The 26968-nt window shown below is 39.4% G+C and overlaps 1 protein-coding gene across 2 annotated transcripts in view; it reads left to right on the top strand.

Moving 5' to 3' along the window:
- Window positions 1-26968, top strand: part of NPSR1 (neuropeptide S receptor 1) — a 191061-nt gene that overhangs the window by 151286 nt on the left and 12807 nt on the right. Inside the window, exons 3-6 of one of the 2 annotated variants that reach the window (XM_074284309.1) lie at window positions 2067-2170; window positions 6966-7059; window positions 9257-9458; window positions 23608-23684. In XM_074284309.1, coding sequence (XP_074140410.1) covers window positions 2067-2170; window positions 6966-7059; window positions 9257-9458; window positions 23608-23684 — 477 coding nt within the window. The remainder of the gene's footprint in view (window positions 1-2066; window positions 2171-6965; window positions 7060-9256; window positions 9459-23607; window positions 23685-26968) is intronic. The other variant, XM_074284310.1, reaches the window with a different exon arrangement.

Below are 26968 nucleotides of genomic sequence, written 5' to 3'. Positions count from 1 at the left end.
CATTTCCAATGAGGAAGAAAAGGGTGATGTGTTTAAGAGACTGTTTTGAGCTCATTTAGCATCTGAAGTTTTTAAGACATATATGGAACATAAAGAAAAAAATACCTGCAAGACTATGTAATTATAGATGACTACAAAATAATGGCACAGTCCTGCAAGAATAATGTCAAAAAAGTGTCCAAAATCCAAGTTTCTGAAGTTGACAATGAATTCTACGAACATGAAAAAGAGCTTTAAAAATTTGGCACCACATTGACACTTTTTAGAGATTTAGAATCACAAAGGAATATGTAGAAATGAAAGGATAGTGATTTTTTTTACTTTAAATTGCATTACAGAAGAGTTTGATATTGATTAAAAGAATAAATGAAGATAAAACAAACTAGGGAAAAATAATTAGAAAAAATGTAATTCATTAATTGTGTTTGATAAGTTTGAGGATATAAACGTTTTAGTGAAGAGCTCATTCTTCAATAAAAATGACTAGGAAAACTGGAAATAACATGGAAGAAATCAGGTTTAGACCAACATACATATCAAAATAAACTCAAACTGAATACTAGAGGTCAGACTATTTTAAAATGTGAAGAGAACCAAAATTAATGCTTTTTCACATATAAGGTAAGGAGTATAATTCTTAATCAAAACAGGGTTGCGGGCAAACACAAAAAATAAAATAAATAATTTTCATAAACTAAAACTGAAAAAGTTCTGAATTAATGTAATCAATGCAATTAGGTCAAGAAGCAGAGCTATTGATTGGGAAAATATTTGCATAGAATATATCTGCTAAGTATCTGATATTTAAACTACAGAGAATGAATTAAAATACCTAAGATCAAGAGCCATTTTCCTAAGGTATAAATGGTTAAAGCACATGGATTAATTTCATGACAGGAATTATAAACTTTTAACAAATATATGCTACAAATCACAATATTAAGATAAATACCCATCAAAACAATTATAGGTTTTACTTTAATATCCAGAACATTTACAGAATTTCTTATTTACAGAATAAAAGATGGAACTGGTTGATTTTGAAGGGATCATAGAAGATAATGCAATAATAGAATTTTAGGAGGTCTATGAATTTCTCCATCCATTTTAGAGTGCAATTTGAAGTTATGCTCAGAAAGAGATCAAAATATTCATGATCTTTGACAGAGGGGTCCCACTGGTAGATATATCCATAAAGAGAACAGATTAAAGGGTTTCATATGCAACAAAGATATTCATAGTAGCACTTCTCTAGTAATTAAGAACTGGATACAAAGTAAGTTTGGGAAATGGTTAAATCATGAGCCATATGATTATGAGCCATAAACAATATGAACCATAAACAATAACAGGATTTTATTGTATTGTAAGAACCATAAAATATGAAAGATTTAGAGATGTATGGGGACATTTCTATAAGTTGATTCAGAGTAAAGTAATCAAAGAAAGCAAATGGAAAGAAAACAACAACAAAACTGAATCATCTGTTATTACAATGGCCAAATAGCCTCAAAGACAGGATGAGAACAATGCTTCTAGCTCTCCTTTGTGTTCAGAGGACTATGCATTGAACTTTGCTTATACTGTTGGTTTCTATTGATATAGTTGAGTCATTCATCTGAATTGATTTTTTTCTCTTTCTTTTTTAGTCATTGTTGCAATAGTTGGCTCACTGGAGAGGAGAGTGGGGAGGAACATGTTCAAAAATGAAAGTAATGTCAAAGCTCACTATCTCAACTCACTATCTCAACAGAAATAATTTTCAATAATCATAAAAGCTAAATCAGGGGCAAAGTAAGACCAAAGAAAGGATTGGACCCACCAATGTTAAGGGAAAATGGGATAATGATAAAAAGCAGAGAAAAGGGTATAAAGTAGGTAACAGTAAAAAGAAGCTTTCCTAGACAAGAATACTAAGAACTCAAGATGCATCAAGTCAATAAGCATTTTGGCCTCCTATGTGATAGGCACTGTAAAATGTCCTATAATAACTCATGATCACTGATACACACAAATTTATCTTTGGAAAATATTGATCATTTAATAATTGTGTATTTTTGCTTCAGATTCTTTTACAGGGCTCATCAACATAATGACGGATATTATTTGGCGATTCACAGGAGATTTCATGGCACCAGATTTAGTCTGTCGGGTGATTCGCTACTTACAGGTATACAGATAAGTCAAATTAAGAGATAGAATCTGTCTTTTGCACCTTTAAATGCACAGCAAGAGATCTGTGAAAGGGAATTTAAATGTATCACTACAATTCATTAAAACTTTTCAAAACATTTCTATGAATTCAAGAAATTGTCATTCTAACTAAAGGATTTGTACTTTGGGTACATACTGATGGGGTAGAACAAGAGATTCACAGATCATAATTGAAATGTACACCAGAACACGATGGCAATTGTTGCCATGTGGGAAAATTTATATATGAATGTATGTGTATGTGTTGTATGTGTGTAGTATAGATATTACACATTTATATACACACTAATGTATATTACATTTATAATTATAAAATTAATATGCATGTATCTTTATATATGCACATCTCTATATTTAAATAATTATACATATGTGTGTTTATATGTACATACACATACCACCATACTTATATACACATTCAGAGGTACAGATATAGTTATGTGTATATACAATACAAATTTAATGTTGTTCACAATCATATATATTAATATATATTTAACATGTTATACATAGTGCATATATTATTTATTATAATTTATATATTTGTATATTATATTATTATAATATATAATATGATATAAAACTTATATCATATACATATCTATAAATATATATATAGCATGCATTACATGCATATGTATTTTGTATCTAGGTGTGTGTATATAATGTATCTTATGCGTATATATATTCATGTATATGTATAAATGCATGTATATACACTGTGTGTGTACATATATATATACATATATATATATATATATATATATGTAAAAACCCTTCACTATCAAATATAAGCTCCTTAAGGCAGGATCTTTGTCTTTGTAATTTCTGTACCCAGTGTTTAGCACATCAAGTGATTAATCAATAAACATTTATTAAGCACCTACTCAAGTTCTATACACTTTTCTAAGCACTGAGTATCTACCATATAAGAAGCATTTAATGAATGATTTTTTTCCATTCTTCCATCCATTTGCTCATGAACAATAGTCAACCTTCCTGACAAGGGGATCATCCAGACTTTGCATGAAAATCTCCAGCAAGAAAGAAATGAGGAGCAGGGAGGTCCTGCCTCACAATTCAGAACTTTTCATTTTGAATTGCTTTGATTACCAGAATTTTTTTCCTTATTTAAAACCAAAATTTGTCACTTTACAATTTCTGACCTTTCTTACTACATCTGGAGTCAAGTATATCAAGTCTATTACCTTTTCCGATTGACAGTCCTTCAAATATTTGAAAACAGTCATTATATTCCTCCCAGTTCTCCAGGTTAATTTGCCCAAATTCTTTTAACCTAGAGTCATCTGCTATGTACTTGATTCCCTTCACCATGCTGGTTGTCTTACTTTGGATATTTTCTAGTTTATCCATGTCCAAGTTAAAGGTGGTGCTCAAAATTGAACACAATACTAGCTTAAGATGGAGTCTAACCAGAGATTCAATCAACTACATTTATTAAGCACATAATATGTTCTAGGAACTGTACAAAGTCAGGATAAAAAGAAAGAGGGAAAATAGTTTCTGTTCTCAAGGAATTCAGAGCCTAGAGGACTACAGAACAAACGGAAGGATGTTGAGCAAACATTTCAAATGTAGGAGTTAAAAGGCTAAAAACTACAATAGAGAATTAAGAATAGTAATTAAGAGATAGCAATGTAGCCAACTCTCAGTTAGCCATGCCAGTGGGGAAGAAAGAAAATTTTTTTAAAAATGGATATTTGGCTTTAGAATGCAAAGAGATACATCCTCACAATCTGAATAATTGGCTCTCTGTGCTTCATTCCATACCACTCTCCCCACCTCCCAATCCCCACCCAGACATGATCTTCTATAGAAGTTTCATGATTGGGCTTAAGTGAGTGCTAAAACAATGAAGGCCGAGGCAGAGACAAAATGGTGGAAGAGTCAACAAGGGAAGTGATGAAAAAAAAAAGTGAAATAAGGTAACCTAGCAGAATGAGATTTCAAAGTACATTTGTCATTACTATTTGGTCATATAAAGTCATGTATAATTTTATTATCCTTTTGGGGGGTTTCTTTGCAAAGAGACCGGAGTAATTTGGCATTCCCATCTTCATCTCATTTTTACAGATGAGGAAACTTAGGCAAATAGGGTTAAATTATTTTTTCATGCCACTAATAAATGTTTAAGGCTGGATCTGAGCTTGGTTTTTCCTGCCCTCAGACTTGGCCTACTGACATCTAACTTCCCTTAAACTGTATTACAAAGGGTAATCATCAAAATAATCTTCTACTGGCCAAAAAAATAAGATGAAGTGTCACAATACATAGTAATAAATGACCATAGCAATCAATCTGGTATTTGATAAACATCCATGCTTTAGGAGCAATCATTCACTATTTGAAAAAAAATATTCTGAGAAAACTATAAAGCAATTTGGGAGAGACTAGATGTAAACCAACATCTCACTCCATTCACCAAGATAAGGTCAAAATGAGTACATGATTTAGACATAAATGGTAGTATCATAAGCAAAATAGGTGGGCATAAAATTATATCTGTTTGATATTATTTATGATCAAAAAGAGAAAGGATCCTAAAAAATGAGAGTCAGTCCCTAGTTGATAAATGGTCAAAAGATATGAATTTCAGAACAAATCAAAGCTATTTACAGTCATATGAAAAATGCTCTAAATCACTATTAGAGAAATGCAAATCACAACAATTCTGAGGCACTACTTTATATCTATCAGATTTGCTAACTTAATAGAAAATGGAAATGATAAATTCTCCAATGGATATGGTAATTGGGACACTAGTGCCCTTTTGGGAGAATTATGAACTGGTTCAACCAGAGAATTTAGAACTCTAACCAAAGGATTATAAAACTGTGCTTACATTTGACACAGAATATTAGCGTCAGGTCTATATTCTAAAGAGATCAAAGAAAAAGAAAAAGACCTATTTGTACAAAAATATTTATCATAGCTCTTTTTGCGATGGCAAAAAAATGGAATTGAGGGAATGTGCATCAATTTGGGAAGGACTGAAAAAGTTGTGCTATATTCTGTTGGAATACTATTGTGCTATAAAAATAATGATAGTTTCAGAAAAGTTTAGAAAACTTTTATATGAACTATCAAAGTGAAGTGAACAGACAGCAAAATTTTAAGAATGATAATTTAGGAAAAAATTAGCTATTCTGATCAATACAATGACTCAACATAATCCCAAAAGATCATAATGAAAAAAATCTACCTCCAGAGCAAGAATTGGTCTGAATGCAGAATAATGCATAATTTATTTTGCTTTACTTTTCTTTTTGCAACGTGACAAACATGAAATTGTGTTTTGCATGTATAATTGATATTATATTGTTTGCATTCTCAATGGCTGAAAGAAGAGGAGAAAAAGAAAATAATTCAAGTTAAAAAAAAGTAATGAACACTAAAAATAAAGACCCACTCCTTACCCCAATATTCATACCTTCCATAATCTCTCTTTCCAGCCATATTTAATGATACTCCCTTTTCTTGTTCGCTATTCCTGCCAAACTGGATAATCAGCCATTCCTCAGATTCATCATTCATCTCCCACACTCAATTGTTTTGGTTGTTTTCCTTTTTTGTCAAATTGAAACAATGAAGTTAACAAAAAAAATTATCTTTGGCTAACTCACAACCTTTCTGAGCCTCAGTTTCCTCAAATATAAAGTACAAAAAAGGAAGGCAAGATGGTCTTTAAGGATTCTTTTCATCTCTAAATCTATCATCTTAAGAGAGACTCTTTTCCTGGAGGAATTAACAAAACAGATCCTCTAATCACAGGTTATTGTATGTACTATTTGTTTTATTATAAATGTATGTCTAATAATGCAGAGTCAACTTCAAAGTGTGCAATACTATTCCAAGGTGGAGCAGGAGGAGAGCCTGGTTGTTAAACATTTCCCAGAACATTCCTATATTACTCTATAAACATTTCTTTTGTTCAGTAGTAATGTAATAAAAGCATCCGAAAATGACTGCATTACCGAACATTGACAACAATAACAGCATCAATAGTAATAGCTAGTACATCTAGATTTTATATTCATGGGTGTTGTGTGTTTTACACAAGATCATGGATGTAAAGCATTTTCAGTGACTTCATGAAGCTATTGAAACAAAGATATGAAGGAGAATTTAGCAATAAATTAAAAATAGAGAGCTTAATTGAAATCGGCAATAGGGTGCACGCACATTGCCCGTCACCCTCCTCAATCAACAAAGTAACTAAACATACCTAATAAGAGTAGAAAGAGAGGAGAAAAGTCATAACATGATAAATATACTGGAAAGACACTTTAGTCTAGAAGCTAAAGAGCAGGTGCTTATGTGGATCAATAGGAGGAGCTGCTTTATCTTTCATTCCTTGTACTATTGTAAGCACAGGGTCACAATTCTGGTTGAAATAATAATAGTAACAATAATAATAACATAGGCTTCACTGTGGCTGAGAATATTAGCTTCAACCGTGAAGGGCTTCCAGTTAAACACGCCCTATAACTACAGAGATCCTTGTAGGGGACGTGCTAGAACAAAGTGTCACAACCCCACCCCCACTTCTGTGTCCTGGTACATAGATAGCATCCATCCCAGCTCTTTCAGAGCATCATATCCAGAGTGATAGGAATTCTATCTCATAGTGAAGTATCTCAGCTTCCAATCATCACACATGACTACTTATTGCCTGAAATCCTTCCTTTCACCCTAAACATTGAAACATTTCCTCTCCTTTTTTGCTTTAGGTAGTGCTCCTATATGCCTCAACCTATGTCCTGGTGTCACTCAGTATTGACCGGTACCATGCCATTGTCTACCCTATGAAGATCCTTCAAGGAGGCGAGTTGGTTTGTTTCTGCTAAAATGTGGTCAATAGAATGAGTCATTTGGCACTCTTTGGAGGGGGAACGATATGGTAGAGTGAAAAGAATGATGTATTTAAAGTTTAGGAATCTATATGTATATCTGTGCTTTGATACTTTTCCCCTGTCTCCCAAGGGGAGACTCAATTGGGGACTCAAGTTTCTTTTTATGTAAAATAAGGAGATTAGGACTAGATGATCCCTTAGGAGCTTTTTAGCTCTAATTGACTCTATCATGAAATTTCCGGCTGAATCATTTTGGCACTTCCCCAAAATATATTGAACCTATAAACTGAGTTCATTTGATAATGGAGGAAGGGTGAGTGCAGTATTTTGGAAGGGCCTGAAATTAAAGGTTAAAATTCAGATTTAGGCCCACCAAAGGTACAGAAGACTATCTCAACAAAACGTTTAGACAGATCAAAACAGAAGATTTGACAGCTGTTACATTGAGAATGATGGATTTTGAAGAACTATTCATGTTTCTGAGCCTTACCCTCCTTATATGATTGAATATCTTCTCTAAGTCATTCAACTCATCAAAGATTGTAGGGGAAAATAAGACAAATACAAGATAGCTATTTATTAGGTATCTAGGAAAGTGACACTAAGGTTAAAAGGGTTTCAAAACATTTTCAAAGAAATATAACAATTTGATATGATCCCAAGTTCTGTCAAGATTTTGAAAAAAGACAATACTCTTTTTTTCCATTTTTTATTAAAGATGAGTTGGGTTAATCTGGGGGGTTGCTTATTGGAAGACTTATATTTAAAGCTTTTAAAGTATTCAAACAAAGCACATGAATTAGTAAAAGAGAAATGGAGAACTTTTAGACACCAAGAATATTATCTATAGGGGCAAGAGTATGACCTAACAGGAAAAAGCATTATCTCTGAAGTCAGAGGACCTGATGTCCTTTATTTATATCTAATTGTACAAACCTTTGAGATCAGAGGTACACAGGTTATCTAATATAACCCCAGTATTTAATAAAGGAGGAAATTGAAGTCCAGGGAGTTTCAATGACTTGCCCATTGAGCATTTGAGGAAAGATCTGAACTTAGTCTTTCTAAATATCTACACTCTGTCACATTGCTTTCTAACAGACAGCAAGGAAAGTAATCATTAAATTCTAGAACATTTGACCTGCGAGAGACCCTGGAAATTATCAAGCCAAATTCTGGCTATAATAGGGAATCTTTGTTGGAAGTTAATGGAGAATAAATTGGAAATATTGCTTTGGTGAATATTATTGATGGTGATTGTTTAGGAATTGTGGGTAATAAGCATGACTTTGAAGCTAGCACATAACGCAGTCATTTCGAAAGACTTGCCTTTCCTATAGGATATGCTAATGATTTGATTAGTTTTCATAAAAAAAATTTGAAAGCCAAAGTCCAACAAAAGAAGTCAAATATTCCAAATAAATCAGTATACCTGTCCACTACATACAATAGATATTAAACTCAACAAAGAAAAGTCATTTTCAACATGCATTGGTTAATTGCCTAGTGTGGGCTAAATTTTATACCACAGGAATCTCATAGAATTATGGTTTCTATGGTTTCCTTCATCCAATGATCCAGATTAATTTCTGCTTATTTTTGCCCATCATTCATACATATGTTCCTACCTGATTGCTTCAAGGGGTCTCCTCAACATTCTAGGAGCCTTTCTGGAGTTCTCGACCTTTCAAGGAAACCAATTCATCATCTAGAAGCATGCTGCAAAGCATATGTTACATTTAGACTCAAAAGGTCTAGGTTTAAATCCCAGCCCTCCTATTTAAGTCTGACATGACCTCAGGCAAGACACTTAATCTCTCAAAGCCTCAGTTTCTTCATTGGACCAGATAAATTTTGAAGTCCCTTCCAGCTCTAAAGCTATATTCCAGTAATCAGTGGTTATCCTTTGTTCTCACTAAATGACTAGTCCATCTTCCCTTTTGGTCATATATTTCTTTATTGGTATCTTTTGAAGAAACACTAGAGATACAAAGATGAAAAAATGGCAAAGACCGCTGAGAATCTTATTTTATTTTTCCTGTGTAGTCTCAATTTATAAACTTTTAATTTTCAGAATTTCTGACTTTTTGTAAGGAAAGGGAGAGTAAGGTGTGAAGCTAGTGACCCACATATTATTCACTGACTAATCCTTTGATTTTCTTAAACAGAAAAACAAGCAAAAGTCCTGATTTTTGTTGCCTGGAGCCTCTCTTTCCTGTTTTCCATTCCCACCCTGATCATCTTTGGGAAAAGGAAACTAGACAATGGAGAAGTACAATGCTGGGCCCTGTGGCCTGATGATTCCTACTGGATACCATACATGACCATTGTGGCTTTCCTGGTATACTTCATTCCTCTGATCATTATCAGGTAAGAGTCATGTGCAGACTACGACAAGCACTTATGGCCCCTTTCTCATACATGGCTACATAGAGAAAGAGGGCCACCAGTCAGCACCAGGCAGGTGCTATAGGAGGTTCCGAAGAAATATAAGTCAGTGATTTTAGCAGCAATAGGGCATGTTATTAAGAGCAATTTAAAGTTTGAAAAATTGGGTTCCCTATATTTAAAAAGTTTAGACTCTTGTACAGATGATATAGAATCATATATGAGCACACACTAAAGGCACCAACCACAGAAAGATGGAATAAATTTGATGTTATATTCTTTTGAACTGTGAAGGAAAGGCTTAAGGGAGTGGATGTACTTGAGACTCACCTCAAATCCCATTTTCTGCAGGAGGCCATACCTACAATTTATCATTTCTAGTGGGAAAATTCTTCTCTCCAAGAATTAAATTTTGAGATGTAGAGATATATAGATATATAATTATTTACATGTCTTCTTCAGGAAAAGGTTAGTTCCTTGAGGGAACCATGTCTTTACCTTCATGTGTATCCCCAATGCCTGAAACATGGTTAAGTGATTAAAAAATCCTTCTTGGTGGTTTTGCAGACTAAACGAGATTTGGAGTCAAAATTATAATCAGAAATGGTTTCATGTTAATTTGGAAGAAATATGAGTGAACCAGGGATCCATACTTGAATCTGTGCTTTTTATTATCCTCATCATTGACTTTGCTGAAGGCAGAGAAGTCATGATTATCAAGTATTCAAATGATCCTAAGAGAGGAGGGAAAGTGAATACAATTTGGATGGGAGAGTCAAAGAGAGCTTGACAAGATTTAACACTAGGCTGAATCTAGAGTGAAATTTAACTTGGGTGCAAAGGCATAAGTTTCCTAAGTTCAAAGTAGAAAAGGCATATTAGGCTACAGCTATATATATATATATATATATATATATATATATTTAAAGCTGAAGATTTTGGTGAGCTCAATACAATTCAATGATGTGATGTGGAAGTTCAAAACACTAATGAGATCTTGAGATATAGGACTTTTGAAAATGAGCAATATTGGCCCCGGTCAGACCTCAGCTGGAGAATTGAATTCAGTTCTGAGAGTCCTGGATTAAAAGGGCCATTGATAACCTAGAAAATAGCCAAAATAAGGAAACTTGAATGGCCAATATTTTCAAGGTCACAAAGATCAGTTGGAAGGAACTAGGGTACTTCTTCAGCAGAAAGAGAATAACTGCAAAAATTTGAAAGGCTATAAATCTGAAAGTAAAATCAATTAATCACAATTTTTAGGCAACTACAATGTGCCAAGCATTGTACTAGACACTGGAGATACAAAGACAACAATGGAACAAACTCTATCCATAAGGAGCATCCATTCTATTGGGGAAGAGAAAATATGTACACAGATGGACAGATGTGTATACACACATACACACACACATGTGTATTACTATTTGTGAAGAATAAATGTATAATACATTACTGTGAAGCACTAACATTTCCTGGGATCAGGAAAGGCTTTAAGTAGATGAAGATTGACTTAAATCTTAAAGGAAGTAAAGATTCCACTGGGCAGAGATGGAATAAGTATTTATCTAATGCCTATTATCTACCAGGAACTGTGCAATGTGCTTTTATAAATATCTCCTTTGATCCTCCATCCTTGGGAGACAGACTCTATATGTGTGGGTGGGGTGGGAAATGGTTGTGAGATGGAACAAATAGATGGATCGTAAATATTAGGCTTATTCGATCTGGCCCTAGAAGCCAGTACTGGAACAATGGGTGGAAGCTGTAAAAGACAAAATTTAGTTTCAATGTCAGGGGAAACCTCCAAATCATCAGAGCTGTACAAAATATGAGTGGATTTGAAAGGTAAAGAGCTGTCCCTCATAGAAGGAGGCTTTAATCTTATGTTGGATGACCACTTGTGTATGTTGTAGTGGACATCTGGGGTAGGGGATGCATTGGTCTAGAATACTATTGAGGCCCCTTGTAACTGAAATCCTGTCTCTCTGGGTTTTTAAAAAGGGAACAAATATTAGAAAATATTTTTTCTAAATTAAGAAAAGCATGCATTACATTTTAAAATTAAATAGAAAAGTAAAACTTATGTTAAAGCATAAAAAGAGAGCACAGAGTGTTGATAGAGCAGTGCATGAGAACTCCCAACCAGCACGAAGAAGGTACATCAGGGACTAGTGCAGTCTGTGAATCCTCAAAGACTGGCATGGCTCTTGGCACTAATGGGAGCTTAAGAGCTACTTTCTGTACATCACTGCCACACTTACTTTCCTAATGACCTAGTAAGTGACTCCCTACTGACTCAATCTGTAACTGCCAGTCTCTGCGTTCTCTGAGGCTCTACACTATCTCTCACCTAGAAGGTTCTGCTCTGCTCAGGGCAGCCTATCTTTGATGATTCTGAATCCATTCATTACCCATACTTTGTCTTCGTTTTTTTGGCTCAGTACCCTGGACAGCGGCAGTTGTATCTACCCCTCTCACATTGCAACTGGCTGGGACTATAATCAGCTTTAATCCCAGGTTTAGAGCAGGCTGACAGGGGCTCCTTTGGCCACAGCCCAAGATTGTGGAATAACTATCAACCTTTTAGCTGCTCATATCTTGCCAACTTTGCTGAGTATAATTTACTGTTGAGCAGATGTTGTCGTTTGGTGCAGAAGGTGTGGGAGCCCTGGAGGAGGGGGGAATTCTTTCTGTTTTCAATGCAGAAAACCTTTCACAAGTGCCATTCTTGGTGTACTGAGAGCACTTCTGAAAGATAAGACCTTGAAGAAAACAGGAAGCAGAGGCAGCAAAACTGGGGTTTGTTTTGTGTGATCACTCCCCCTCTTAAAAGTCACAAAAATCTTTGTGCTTTTCCTCCTACACACCATTGTGTCCTAGTGTGGAGATTAGGGATCTCAACCAAACCAGTTCCCATTTAAATGACATTTTAACACTCAAAGCATATATGCATCTACATATATATATATATATATATATACATATACATATATTCATACACATACATACATGCCTGTATGTCTAATATAAACATAAATGTAGCCATATAGTCTGACTTGTTTCCTCTCTTTCCACCAGCCCAGTTGGACTAAGATTTGTATCTCCCAAAATTTCAATCAACCAACCATCAATAAGCATTAATTAAACATCTATTTTCATTGTCTTTGTATCCTCAAAGAAGGTAAAGAAATTTAAGCTTTATTAAGCACTTACTGTGTGCCAGACACTGTGTAAGAATTTATAGATGATCTCTCATTTTACCCTCACAATTCTGTGAGGTAGGTACTATTATGATTCCTGTTTTCTATGTCAGTGACTTGCCCAAGTTCATGCAACTCTCCAGAATCTGAGGCAGAATATGAATTTGAATTTTCCTGATTCTAGGCCTAGCATTCTATCTACTACAGGAAGGAAGGAAGGAAGGAAGGAAGGAAGGAAGGAAGGAAGGAAGGAAGGAAGGAAGGAAGGAAGGAAGGAAGGAAGGAAGGAAGGAAGGAAGGAAGGAAGGAAGGAAGGAAGGAAGGAAGGAAGGAGGGAAGGAAGGAGGGAAGGAAGGAGGGAAGGAAGGAGGGAAGGAAGGAGGGAAGGAAGGAGGGAAGGAAGGAGGGAAGGAAGGAGGGAAGGAAGGAGGGAAGGAAGGAGGGAAGGAAGGAGGGAAGGAAGGAGGGAAGGAAGGAGGGAAGGAAGGAGGGAGGGAAGGAAGGAGGGAAGGAAGGAGGGAAGGAGGGAAGGAAGGAGGGAAGGAGGAAAGGAGGGAAGGAGGAAAGGAGGGAAGGAGGAAAGGAGGGAAGGAGGAAAGGAGGGAAGGAGGAAAGGAGGAAAGGAGGAAAGGAGGAAAGGAGGAAAGGAGGGAGGGAGGGAGGAAAGGAGGGAGGAAGAGAGGAAGGAAGGAAGGAAGGAAGGAAGGAAGGAAGGAAGGAAGGAAGGAAGGAAGGAAGGAAGGAAGGAAGGAAGGAAGGAAGGAAGGAAGGAAGGAGGGAAGGAAGGAAGGAGGGAAGAAGGGAGGGAGGGAAGGAGGGAAGGGAGGAAGGAGGGAAGGGAGGGAGGGAGGAAGGAGGGAAGGGAGGAAGGAAGGAGGGAAGGGAGGAAGGAAGGAGGGAAGGGAGGAAGGAAGGGAGGAAGGGAGGGAGGGAGGAAGGGAGGGAGGGAGGGAGGAAGGGAGGGAGGGAGGGAGGAGAGAAGGAGGGAGGGAGGGAGGGAGGGAAGGAGGGAAGGAGGGAAAGAGGGAAGGAGGGAAGGAAGGAAGGGAGGGAGGGAGGGAGGGAAGGGAAAGGAGGGAGGAGGATAATAACAACTAGTGAAGGCAGCTGGGGTGCATAGAGCACCAGACCTGGAATAAGGCAATGCTGAGTTCAACTCTGGCCTTAGACACATCTCAGCTGTGTGATCCTGGGCAAGTAACTTCACCCTGTTTGCCTCAATTGTCATCTGTAAAATAAGCATTTTCCTTAGGAAATGGTGAATCACTCCAATATCTTTGCCAAGAAAACCCAAAGCTGGACAATCAAAAATTGGACACAATTGAACAAAAACAAAAATTTTGAGCAATCTGAAATTTTAAAAATGTTTTATAAATATTATTCCATTTTATCCTCACAACACTCCTGGGAAGTAGGAGCTGTTTTACATTTTACAGATGAGAAAACTGAGGCAGACAAAGGCTTGCTAAAACCTTCCTACAGAAGTATATAAAACATTCCTGATTCCAAATCCATTGTGCCATCTAGCTCCCTAGCACAATGCCTAATTCATGGCAACTGCTTGACCAATCCTTTTTCAGTCATTCTTATGATATGCCGGCATAAAAGCTAGACAAAAGTGAAATAACAGTCCCTGCCCTCAGGGAGATTACACTCTATTGGAACAGACATTAAAAAGTCTACACCAAAACAGTATTTAAGATCATTGTGAAGGGAAGGTCCCAACCTCTGAGAGATCAGGAAACAGTTGGTACCCATTTGACTGATATTGAGATAGGGATTTTGTATGTATGTGCCTACATGCACGCACATGGGCATTCACCATGATGTGTACATGTCACATGCAGCCGTTTAAATCCCTGGGCTGGTTGGAGGGGATGGTGGAATCACTTTTGGCTTGGTCTGCCTTGTGTTTTCCTTTCCCTATTGCTTCTGCTCGCTTCCTTTCCTCCCTAGTCTTCTTAGTCCTCATTAATACAGCACAGCCTGGTTTGGTTTGGTTTGGTTTGAAATCACAAATCGATGCCATCTGACAAGCTTACTTTTCTGCCCCTCCCCTTATTAATTCTCAATTGCTGGCCAGAGGTAGCTCATACCTCAACTGCTGCCTCCCCAGGATCCAAGGTGGGAGAGTGAGAAATCAATTAGATACCAAGAAAACAGCCAAGACTGAAGTCAAGCAATTACACCGGTATTCACTCCAGAAGTAATTAAAGAGCTCTGCCAAGGAGACTCAGGAGAGACTGGGGGGATGGAGGTGACCCAGAAAAACAACTCATTACCATTATTGTGCATGAATGGAAGGAGGGCACGTGGGACCAGCTGCTTAGTTTCCCCTGAGAAGCAAGGAAGTGATCAATCAGAAAAGTTTGCTGAAAATAGCCCCAGGTCCGATTCTAACTTCAATGGATGGAGTAACTTTCTAAACAAAAATCATAAACTCATCTGCAGGAGCGTGGGATTGCATGAATCATCTTCATGCACAAATGATCACTAAATCCTGACAGGTGATCTCTACCTACTCAAAGATTCTAGAGTCACAGATCTTGAGCCAGAAGAGACCGTGGAGATTTTGAAGTCCAACTCACTCTGCCTCTAAGAGCACAGCTGTGTTTGAACCCAGGATCTTCAATACAAAATCCAGGCTTCTTTCCACCCACAACCAGAGCAACTAAAAATATATCCATAAAGTTATCTTTCTAGATCCAATACTTTCATGACGTGGAGGGCGTCACATGTTCTCAAAGACTAGAACAGTGGAATACAAGCTGATACATATCTCACAATCAGAAAAGGCTTAAAATCAGGGCCCATCGTGTGCCTCTTCTGAGGACTTGCCAGCTAAAGGGACAGAAATCCCCCCCTTAAAGTTGGTCTCCAGGGAAGGAAGTATGGATGGGCTGCAATCTTCATCAGAGAGAGTGGTCTTTTGCAGAGCGTAAGAACAACTTTGACTAAGCTGTGCCAATGGATCTGTGGCCTAGAGTAGTGATTCTCAAATTTTTGTTCTCAGCATCTCTTTATACTATTAAAATTATTGAATATCTGTCCAGAGAGTTTTTATTGGATTATACTTATGGAATACATATGTGTGTATATAGATAGATTAGATATAGATTAGAAATAAAAAATAACTTGTAGACTCTCAAAGAATTTCAAGAACTCTAGAATTGTCTGCCCTTCTGAGAACCAATGGCTTGGGGAGAATGGAGAAACAATGAAATCCTTGATTTTCTCAAGGTTCAAAGACTAAAGAACCAATAAAACATCAAAATGGCTTCATCACAATTCTACATAATTATTCATGATAATAATAAAAAACAGCTAATATTCATATAATAAGTTGAAGGTTTGTGAAGCACTTATATACATATTTGAGTCTTACAATGGCCCTGGAGAATGGGGTGCTATTCCCCATTTTACAGATGAGAAAACTTAAGGCAGGACAGAGGTCAAGCGATTTGCCTAAAATCACACAGCTAATAAGTGTATGGAGCAAACTCCAAACTCAAGTCTGACTGATTCCAAGTCCGGTATTGTGCCTCCTGCATCACCTCTGTATCTCCTTTCAAATCCTTTGTGGAGGTGCTAATGAGCAATAAAATGTCCAGAAGATGCAAAAGAAGTGGAAGGAAGGAGTAATGGGGGATCTGATGAGATGTGATTGATCACAATCAAGTTGTAGAATCTCATCAAATTTTAGAGCATTATAGGAATGTATCGAAAGTATTGAATACATGAATAATTGAATGAATGAATCAATGAATGAATGAATCAATGAATTGGGGAATGAAAAAGCATTTAGTGAGTGCCTGCTATGGGCACAACAAACTAAGCTTTAAGTTTAGGAAAAGCAAAGACAGTCTCCTCTGCTGTAGGAAGAGGTAAATCATGCAAAAGGCCCCATGGTCCAAAGCAGATGGTTAGGCCTCTTCTTTATAAAGCAGATGGTCAGGCCTCTTCTTTATTGCCATTTTCCCTGATAAAATCATTTTCGGTTTCTGATGTTGAAGGTTTGAAGGTGCCAAAGCCTGGGTTCTTTGGGGATTCTTCACTATCTGGGAAGCAGTTGCCAGGCTGCATCTCCATAAGGATTGTGTTCCAGGATGATGGGCTGGAGGGGCTGAGAAGGAAGCAGAGGAGGTGGTCTGGCAGCTGCTAGCATCCCAAGGCTCTTTCCCTTTGATGGCAGTTAGTCAGTTGTTATTGCTGCTAGTAAAGCTGACCTCCTCCTCAAAGACCACTTAAGACGTCTGGTCTGAAAATGGGCAGGATCAGTGGTTTGGAGAGCATCCCTCTTCCTAAATAAAGGTTATTGGGCTCAGGGTCCTGAAGGTTATTGCCACTGGAGTCTGAGAGGATGGACTGATGGCAGCAGTTTGATACAAGTCACTTCCTGTCTGTCTTAGGGACCATTGCTGATCCAGATGGCTAACTTGCCTACCGCATAGATGGCAATGGCTGACCCCTCCCCATAGAAGCCGCTTCTCCAAAGCATGTCATGGTGGGGGTGGGGGAGAAGGAGAGGGTCTAGAAGTAGAATGGATCATTTGAGTGGGGGAGGGATAGTGCTTCTTTCAAGACTAATGGACTTAACAGTCAGTGGGTGGCAGTTGACTGGCTGTTGGTGCTGATGGAGGCAAGGAAGGTGAGCCCTCTTCTCTGAAGGCCAGATCAGAGGGAGATTGAGAAGGGCTTCTGTCCACTTCCTTCTTGTGTCCAAACTTTCTTGAATTCTTTGAGACATTTGCAAAACCAAAGAAGGGCAGGCAAGTCCTAGCGGATTTGTGGTGTCTTCCTAAGTGAGGTGTACCCCCACTTTCTTTATCATCACATGTTAAAGACTTTGCTTTTTGTATTTTCTTCTCTTTTCCAAATGTCTTCCAGAAGCTTCAGAAGAAGGAAACCCTCCCTTGAGCTTTTATGGATGGTTGCCTTGTTTACAGTATCTACTTTCTCTTCATTTTTTGCATCCCAGAGCTGGGTCCCAGATCCAGGGCTCATTCTACATGCTTAGGAGTTGCAGAAAAGGGAGAAAAAAATATCAAAGAATTGGTCACCTACAGCATCTTGAAAATGGGCCATAGCTGTGCCCATGACCTCAGCTTGCAAGGTTCTGAGGTCAGGTGGAAAGACAAGCATCTTAACAAGAATGTCCAGGCGATCTGGTCTCAGTAGAAACCCTTGTCGGAAGACCACATGAGCTTTTATTGACAATTAGTTCAAATTCTATAGTAGTTGTTGTTTTTTAATCAGTTCCCAAAAGGGACCGTAGGAAATAATAGACAAGCCATTGGGGTTTGGGTTTATTTTTTAATGTTTTTTGTATTTTTTTTTTCTGAACATGTTGACTATTATAGGATCAGGTAGAAAATCTGAGGACTAGAAGATCTTAAAGATCATGTTCAGATCACGATTTCTAACCAAGATTTATCCAGCACTGACTAGAATTCTGAAAAGAAACTAAAGGGGAGATGGGAAAAAATACAAGAGATCCAATTCTGCCTTCAGGGAGATTATAGTCTAGAGGGAACCACCTCTATATTCTTTGGGATAGGAGCAGAACTTATTTCTTAGATCCCTTTCTTGGCACCAAAGCATTGGCTTCTTGGTCTGGTCCAGCCTACACCTGAAAAAGAATCCCCTCTATCACACACCTGCCGAGCACGTGGGCCATTGGGCCTTGCTCCTTGCTCCATGACAATCCGCCAAGAGATATCCTGTCCCCTAGGCTCTCCCACCTAGAGGTGAATGGCGGCAGTCTCATCACACAGAATGGAAATGACAGAGGACAGGGATTGCTTCTTCTTTGTCTTTGTATCCCCAGTGGCCAGCTCAGTCGGAGGCGCATAGTAGGTGCTTGGGAATTGATTGGTTGAAGACCTCTCTTGCTTAGGGAGTTTTTCCTGGCATCAACATCAATCTGCTCCTTGTGGCTTCCAAACGTCATTACTCCAGTCACTGCCTTCACTGGCCAAGCAGAACAAGTCCTCCAGTAGCCCTTCCTACAGATGAAGACAGCTCTGCTGTCCCCCAGGGGGAAACAGCCCCAGTTCCTTCAGTGGATCCTCATATGGCATGGACTTATTAATACAAATATTAATTATACTTTGATTGACTTCTCCTGGATATTCGCCAGTTTATCAAGGTACCCAGAAGCAAATCTGATATTCCCAGTACAACTGAGCAGGTGAGAGTGCAGGAGGACTACAGCTCACAGTTTCCAAGTTGGAAAGGACCTTCTAGACCATTTAGTCCAAACCATGAACAAAAGGAATCCTCTTTATAACTACCTGATGAATGGTCATCCAATGAATTCCTCCACAGAGGAAAACCCACTCCCTCTCCAGGAAAGCCATCTTGAATGGTAAAGAAGATTATGAAGCCTAAATAGGGTTCTTTTCAACCTCCACCATTGTTCCTGGTTCTGACCTGGGAGGAGGGGAAGAAATCTAACCCTTCCAGATACTTGAAGGCAACCATCACGTCCCCCTTGAGTCTTTTCTTCTCCAGATTAAACATGCCCAGTTTCTCCAGCTGGGGATCATGCCATGGACTCAAGATACTGCTCTAACTTGATTGCCCACCTTCTCCAGATTCTCCACTGGTATCCTTTATGACCTGTGGTGGTCACAACCAGACATTCCACTTTGGCTAATATGTGACAAAGTCATTGGGCAGTACGAATATCACTTCACTGTTCTAGAACTATGTCCTTCCTACTGCAGCCCCTCGGTGGCCCTTCTACCTTTGGAAGGAAAACAATTTGACTAAGGTAAGTCAGCAAGTGATTATTTGCTCTGTTCTCGACAGAAAAAGAATTCTACCACCACTACTACTGGTACTACTACTACCACACCACTACTACTAGTACCACTACCACTATTTCCATTACCATAACTACTACTACTATTGCTGCTGCTACAACCAACCGCACTACCACTGCTATTACTACTACTATTACTGCTGCTACTACTACCACCACCATTGTTACTACTACTACTACTACTACTACTACTACTACTACTACTACTACTACTACTACTACTACTTCTACTACTTCTACTACTTCTTCCACTACTTCTACTACTACTACATGATAATAATAATAATCGCTAACAATTATATAGCACCTCCTATGTTCAAGGCATTGTGTTTTATGGGTATTATCTCCTTTGACAACAAATTCTTGCCCAATTGCAGTGCTTGAAATATTCTTAGGATCACAGGCGTCCCATAGAGCAGAGGTTTTTCAACCTTTCCTTAGAAGATGAAGAGGATTTTTTTGTTCACCCTCAATTCCCTATGATATGACAGCTGCTCCCTAGAACCAGGATAGTGGAGATGGAGCGTCCAGCTGCCAAATTCTCCCATGGCCCATTCCCTTTTGGACATTTTCTGGATTAACAGGACATGGGCCATTATGTCCTGCCTCTGTACATTTATCCCAGTTGCCAAGGTCTAATTTGGCTTCTCTCTTCTCTAGATATGAGAAAATCTGAGTGAGGAGAGAATGGAAAAATTCTGGGGAAAAATGTTTTGTTGTGTTTTTTTTTTTTTTATCACTCCCACAATGACAAAAGTATTTGTTTCCACCCACTCCAGCACACATGAAAAGATTCTTGGTTACCTTTTCATTTTTTAAAGAAGCATGAATAAGATTTTTGTGAATAGACATTGAAGTGGAGAGGATGCAGAGAACAGAACCTTAGCCTCTGAGTAAAGAGATTTTGTCAGCTCCTGGTTCTGCCAATTAACGTCCACGTGATGTGGCACTTACAAGTATCTGCGCCTCAGCTGCTTCCTCCACTGAAGAGAGATCTGACTTGGCAGTCAGAGGACCGGGTCAGAGTCTTGCCTTCTGTTTCCTATTTCTGTGATCTTACACAAACCACTAGGCTTCAGTTCCTTCATCTGTGGAATGAAGGATGTCTTCTGCAGAACCTGCCAGCTCCAAATGTCTTCTTTGGGGAAGCAGCAGAGGACAGTGGGAAGGTTTTAAACCCTGCCTTTATCAGTTCTTAGCTGTGGGACTTAGAACAAGTGATCATTTGAATTCAGTTTCCTCACGTGTGAAATGAGGAAATTTGAACTAGCTGACATCTGAGGCCCCGCTGTCCCCAGTTCTATGGACCCAAAAGCTGTGTGTGACTACTTGACCTTAAGTTTCCCAAAAGTTGTACAAATAGCCCAAATGAATTGTCTGTAAAAGCTTAGAGCTCCCTCAATGGATAGGCAGGAGAGTTGAGCTCTCTTTAGCTATTGCCATTGCCCAATGCATGTGGCGATCCGGGGAGCACCTTCTGGATTCCAAAGAGAATGAAAGGCATCCTTAATACCTTCTTTGAGGTTCCTCATAATGACTTTGACCTCCTAGTTGACAGAAGTGTTTCCATCTTATAAACCAGCTTTCCCAAATCTTCATCTAGCAGAGCTTGGCAAAAGCATCTTTCAAAAGACTTGAAAAGGGACCACTTGTTGCCAGCTTTTCTCCTGAGACTTCAGGCAAAGAGAAAAATCTAAAGTGTGAAATCTGGCCAAGGTCCCTTCCAGCTCTCTAATGGTGGATACTTCTCAGATTTGTGACCTACAAATTCTCAAAGAAGGTGAAAGAAAGCCAATTCACTTCCTGGAAGGGAAGCATTTAAATTCATTTGCATAATGTGACATCTGCAAGAACTGTCTCCAGTGCCTAGGGTGCCTCTCCTTCCCTTCTACTTCTTAGAAGCCTACATTTCCCTCCCAGTTCAGACCCTTCCGTGAGGCCCTTCCCAACTCCCCCACCTGCTCATGCCTCCTTGCTCCCTATGAGCTATGATATTCTTATTCATACTTTTTAATCATATCTGACTCTTCTTGAACCTACTCGGGATTTTCTTGGCAAATACTGGAGTGGTTTGTCATTTCTTTCTCCAGCTCGCTTTACAGATGAATAAACAGGGGTAAGTGACTTTTCCAGGATCTTATAGCTAGTAAGTGTCTGAGGCCACATTTGAATTATGATTACTTTGCTTTATTTTTTGGCAGCATGACAGTGGAACAAAAACTGGCCTCTCTTATCCAGAAAGAACTGGATTCGAGTCCTACCTCTGGCACTTCCCACTGTCCTTGTGGCCCTGGGCCCTTTACTTGTTCTGGACAGCTCCTTAGAGCTATGAGTTGCAGAGGGAGAGCCCTGCTGAAGTGATTGTGAAGACTTCCTACATTAAGGGTGTCATGGATCCAATCCTGACCCTTCTATTGTGTGTACCTTTTAGGTGTAAATATTTCCTTCCCTAATTTATAAGCTCCTCCAGGAAGGACGGTTTCATTTTTGTATTTGTACCTTCCACCCCAGCTCAGAAACCAGAACAGAGAGGATACAATAAATGCTTTTGATGATTTGGCTGATCACAGGATCCTGGATTTGGAGTAGAAAGGACTTTAGGGGCCATTAAGTCCCAACACCACATTTTAAAGATGAGGAAACTGAGGCAGAGAAAAGTTAGGTGACTTGCTCAGCATCTGAGTAAGTATCTGAATCAGCTTCATAACATGTCTTTAAATCTAAAGCAGTGCTCTAATATTGCATATAGCCTTGATTGATTACTAGGTTCTAAGAGCATAACTCATAAAATGCAAAGCCCCTAGAGGAGGGGAATAAGCTTCATACTGCAAATTATTGTGTAGTAGAGACAAAATGATTCACCTTATACTTGTGAACACAAATCCTGAGAGGTCACTAGGGCGTGTCTTCCTACATCCCACATCGCTTTGGTTATATACATAATTCATACTCAATTTAGTGGGTATAGGGTACAATCTGACCACACCCAAACTGCACTGCCCCACTGATTCTGGGTAGAATTTCTGCTTCATTCCTGAGAGACCCAGCTTCTGGGTTGATAGCCATACTATAACAGAATGTTGGTATTCAAAAGTTGCACTTTGACTTTCATGGAAAACCTGGTACCTTTAACTCTTACCTCCTGAAGTGATCTGGCTCTCTCCTACTATTCATATCTGGGTTCCACACACTGTTGGCTGCAATTTTCAAAGGCTCATTAGGGCCAGAAGGCTGGGACTGGAGTCGGAAGGCTAGAACATGTAGCTTGGATTGCTCTTAACTACCTCTGTGTCCTTGGGCAGCTTGTTGATTTTTTTCTAGGCCTCAGTTTCCCTGTATGTAACATAAGAATAGACAGCCCCAAAGAGGCAAGACCAGACAACCTGGTCCTTTCTGACTGGACAATCCTGGGGTCTTCCACTCAGTGTTTCTAGGGATGCTGTCCTCAGCCTTGAAGACTGATGTGAAGGTTACAAGCCTAGTCCCAGCTGAAGATTGTCTCTTCCCTTGAGATGTGGGCCAAGTGGGAGTGCTGGGAAGGGCCAAACCAGCAGCTGAGGGAGGCTGGCACTTCCTCTGGCACTCCCCACTGTCCCTGTGGCCTCTGGAGCCCCTGGCTCCCTCCCAGAGAAATGGAATGATAACTCAGAAGCCCAGCCTTTTATAGAGCCATGCATTGAGGCTGCTCAGTCTTTAGAAACTGTCAGCATCTGGTCAGCTCCAGAAAACTGCTTTAGGGCCACTGCCCTTCCACCAATCAGAACAACCACTGGGTGGGGAAGGAGGTCAGAGAAATGGTGCAAGAAGTTAGACACCTCACTCAAAACCCTTGGAGAAACTCACTTTGTTTTGTTCCTCTGTCTCTGCTTCTGTGTATCTCTATTTTTCTGTGCCTCTTGTCTTCCTGTTTCTCCTCTCTGTCCTTTCCTCCCTCCTATCTCTGTGTGTCTGTTTCTGAGTCTCTCTCTCTCTCTCTCTCTCTCTCTCTCTCTCTCTCTCTCTCTCTCTCTCTCTCTGTGTGTGTGTGTGTGTGTATATGTGTGTGTGTATGTGTGTGTGTGTTTGTGTGTTTGTGTGTTCTGTATCTCTCTCTCCCCAGTGTTATTTACTTCATTGTGATTCGAACCATCTGGATTAAGAGCAAAGCCCATGATAGGATCATCTCCAATTGCTCTGGTAAGTCTCTACTCCTGCTTCCACATTCTGAATTCTGAATTTGTTTTGCTACTTTGGCAAAGTTTTCCTCCTTAGATGTGGGACATTGGGGATCTCTGAGGTCAGAGAGACTGGCTGCTTTCTTTAGAGAGGCAGAGTAGGAAGGTTTGGCTTCAAATCTTGCCTCCTATATTAGCTGTGGGACCTGGCAAGTGCTTTATCTTCTCAGGACTCTGGACAGCTCTCAAGGTCTCTAAATCACAGTAAGAGCTAATCTGGATGTTGCTCCATCTGGAGGTCCTTGGAAATCAATGAGATCACATCTGCCTCATAGTAAGCACGACCCCCAGAGTTCAGCCAATGAAAGAAACCTTTGGATGGAAACAAATGAACAAACTTTAAAAACTATCACACACTTAAGAGGGTCTGTTACTAGATTTTCAATGCTTTGTTTGAATCCACAGGAAAAAAAAAATAGGGCCACCCAACCAGACTCACAGCATACTGTAAGGCATTTCCCGAGCCCCCTCTCTGCTCCTGTCTTTACCCAGAGTTTGGTCAATGGAGATGCAGCAGTGAAAGCCATCCGAGCCTCTCCTCTTCCACCACTGGCTCCTGTTCCCATGAGGCAATACACCTTGAGATTAAAGGGTTTATGAACCTTTAAAACATTGTAATGGGTGGCAGCAAGCATGGAATTCTGCCGTTTTTCACCAGCTGCATGACCTCTCCTTAAAAATGGAGACTTTTGAAGAACTTCAAAAGAGAAATCATAAGGAAACCAATGCTTTCTAATCCCCACAGAGCCAACTTAATCTCATAATATAGTGGTTAAGCATGTTAGGTCCTTTCCTCAACTTCCTTCCTTTTCTTATTTCCTTCTTTCCTTCCTTCCTTTTTTCCTTCCATCCCTCTTCTTTTCTTCCCTCCTCCTGTCCCTGGGTCATTGATGGCCAAGAGTAGTGAGCATAAATAGCAATCATTTCTGGTTTAGGGCCAGAAACCCTGAGGGTCTTCCACTTCCAGATTGATTTGACTTTTGGGACTAGATGAAAAAAGCCATTCTTCGCCTCACTTTTTACTTCTCCTTTATGACTGGATGGGCATTTCATCAATCAAACTGAGACCTGGGAAAGACCACCTTAAAATGCTTGGGTTTCCCCTGCATCCAATTCTCTCTCCAATCATCTTGATCTATAGCTTGCCATTGGATCCAGATGGCTCTGGAGGGGAAAGTAAGGCAGCCCTCTCTCACTTTATTCCAATTCACTTGTATGTCATGGTATCACCTCCTTGACATCATGGTGGTCTTTGAGAATGAAGGAAAAACAACAAGCAAATGAACAAATGATTTCTCTTAAAATTTTTCCAGAAAGGATAAGTAGATGATTGCTCAGGACCATACAGCTAGGAATTCTCTGGGGCAATACTTGAGCCCCCACAAGACTGCCACATTGTGTCATGTCCCACTCTCTCCTACTGAAACCATGTTGCCGCTCGGAAATCACATCTGTATGCAACCAGAAGGGAGCGAGCACTTGTGCCGACAATATCTCCTTCAGTGACTTGGTTTCTAGTCAGACTCCAATGGATCTCCCCTGTTGAGCAGCCCCCTCGTTAAAAAGGAGTCAGGACCATGTGACTGTTTAGGGTCTTGAGTTGTCAAGGCAGGCTGGCCACATGGAAAAGCAGCTCCGGTTTAGTGAACTCTGAGACTTAAGCTTTCCACCAGGAGGCCAGTGCCCAGGTAGCCTTTGGACCTTCGGGGCAGCTAATGCATTCTGACAGCTGCTTTGACCGCTGATCAAGCGCCTCAGTCCCCACAAGGAGAGGAAATAATCCCTTTATTCTCCCAATAATGGAGAGCTGCTACTTTAGGATTCTCTGTCTTACAAAGAAAATTCTCCCAATGCCAAAAGCCTTTCTTTGTCATTAGGGGTTCTGATGAATGGGCTCTTCAGAGATTTCAGGGCCAGCTCAAGGGACAGGTATCTGATGAAATCAGCCCCAGTTTTGATGTGGAAAGAGATGGGAGTTTTCCTTTTAAGCGGATTTTAATCCTCCCCTGTCGTTTTGATAAATCCACCCTAAAAGACAAACTAAGCTACAAGAAATCTCAGGGTTTAGGAATTCACCTGCTCTCCCGGGCTGGCCATAGCAGAGCCTCCCAAGAAAGCTCCTTGGGCAGGCGCCTTCCCGCCACCAAGGGGAAGATAACTGACATTTTTCTGAGCTTTCATGATTCCTGCACAGCTAACAGTTGTGTTCCTCTGGCATTGTACGGTCCACAAATTCTTCACCTTTTTGTGTCCTAGATTCGGGGCTGTGGTTTGGAGGCATCTATGGATCTTTTCTTTTAACCATGGTTTAAATGCATAAGATAAAATACATGGAATTTGAAAGGGAATTGATTAGATTGAAATACAGTGATCAAAATGTATTTTTAAAAGTTCAGAACCCCTACATAGTATTTTTTTCACTTCACCCAGACAGTTATTCCTCCATTCACCCTGGTTAGATAGAGAGAAAGCAGGTCTGCTACATTTTTATAAAGAAATTCAGTTTACCTTCAAATCAATAAATGAAGATTCTGCAAGTGGGGACTCAGCTGAACCATCCAGATCACAAATGAACACTAGTGAGTAAATAAGTGCTGGAGGCAGGAATGGAACCCAGGTCTCCTAGATTCTTAAGTCTTCCATCTCCCACTTCCTTGAGGCATTCCCTGATCATCCCCCAGATGCTAGGGACCTCCCATAAAATTACCATATATTTAGATAGTTGGTTTAAATAGCAGAGACTGTGAAATTGGAAACACTTGGATTTCATTTATATCCCATATTATATTTACATATATATATTTTTTTCTTTTGTTTGTTTTTTTTGCTGAGGCAATTGGGGTTAAGTGACTTGCCCAGGTTCACACAGCTAGAAAGTGTTAAGTGTCTGAGGCCAGATTTGAATTGGCTCCACCTGACTTCAGGGCTGGTGCTTATCCACTGCCCCATCTAGCTGCCTCATAAAACTATTTGAGAAAGGGAACCTACCTGGCCTGGTGTAGAGGTTCCTCACCCAGGAGTTTGATTGAAATGCTAGGTTAAATCCCTCTCCTATTTACTGAGGTGTATGTATATGCATATGCATATATGTGTGCATATACACATATTTATGTACATACCCCACATTTCATATAAATATGTATAAAATTCAGAAACACTTATTTTAGATATCCTCATATGTGTCCCAGTTGTTTCTCCTCTTTATGGCAGGAAAAATTTTAGTTTTATCTTTGTTCCCCAAAACAA

This window comes from Sminthopsis crassicaudata, chromosome 1 (genome assembly GCF_048593235.1).
Source record: "Sminthopsis crassicaudata isolate SCR6 chromosome 1, ASM4859323v1, whole genome shotgun sequence".
NCBI lineage: Eukaryota > Metazoa > Chordata > Mammalia > Dasyuromorphia > Dasyuridae > Sminthopsis > Sminthopsis crassicaudata.
The sequence above is the reverse complement of the archived record's forward strand: the minus strand, read 5'-3'. Positions and strand labels throughout refer to the sequence as shown.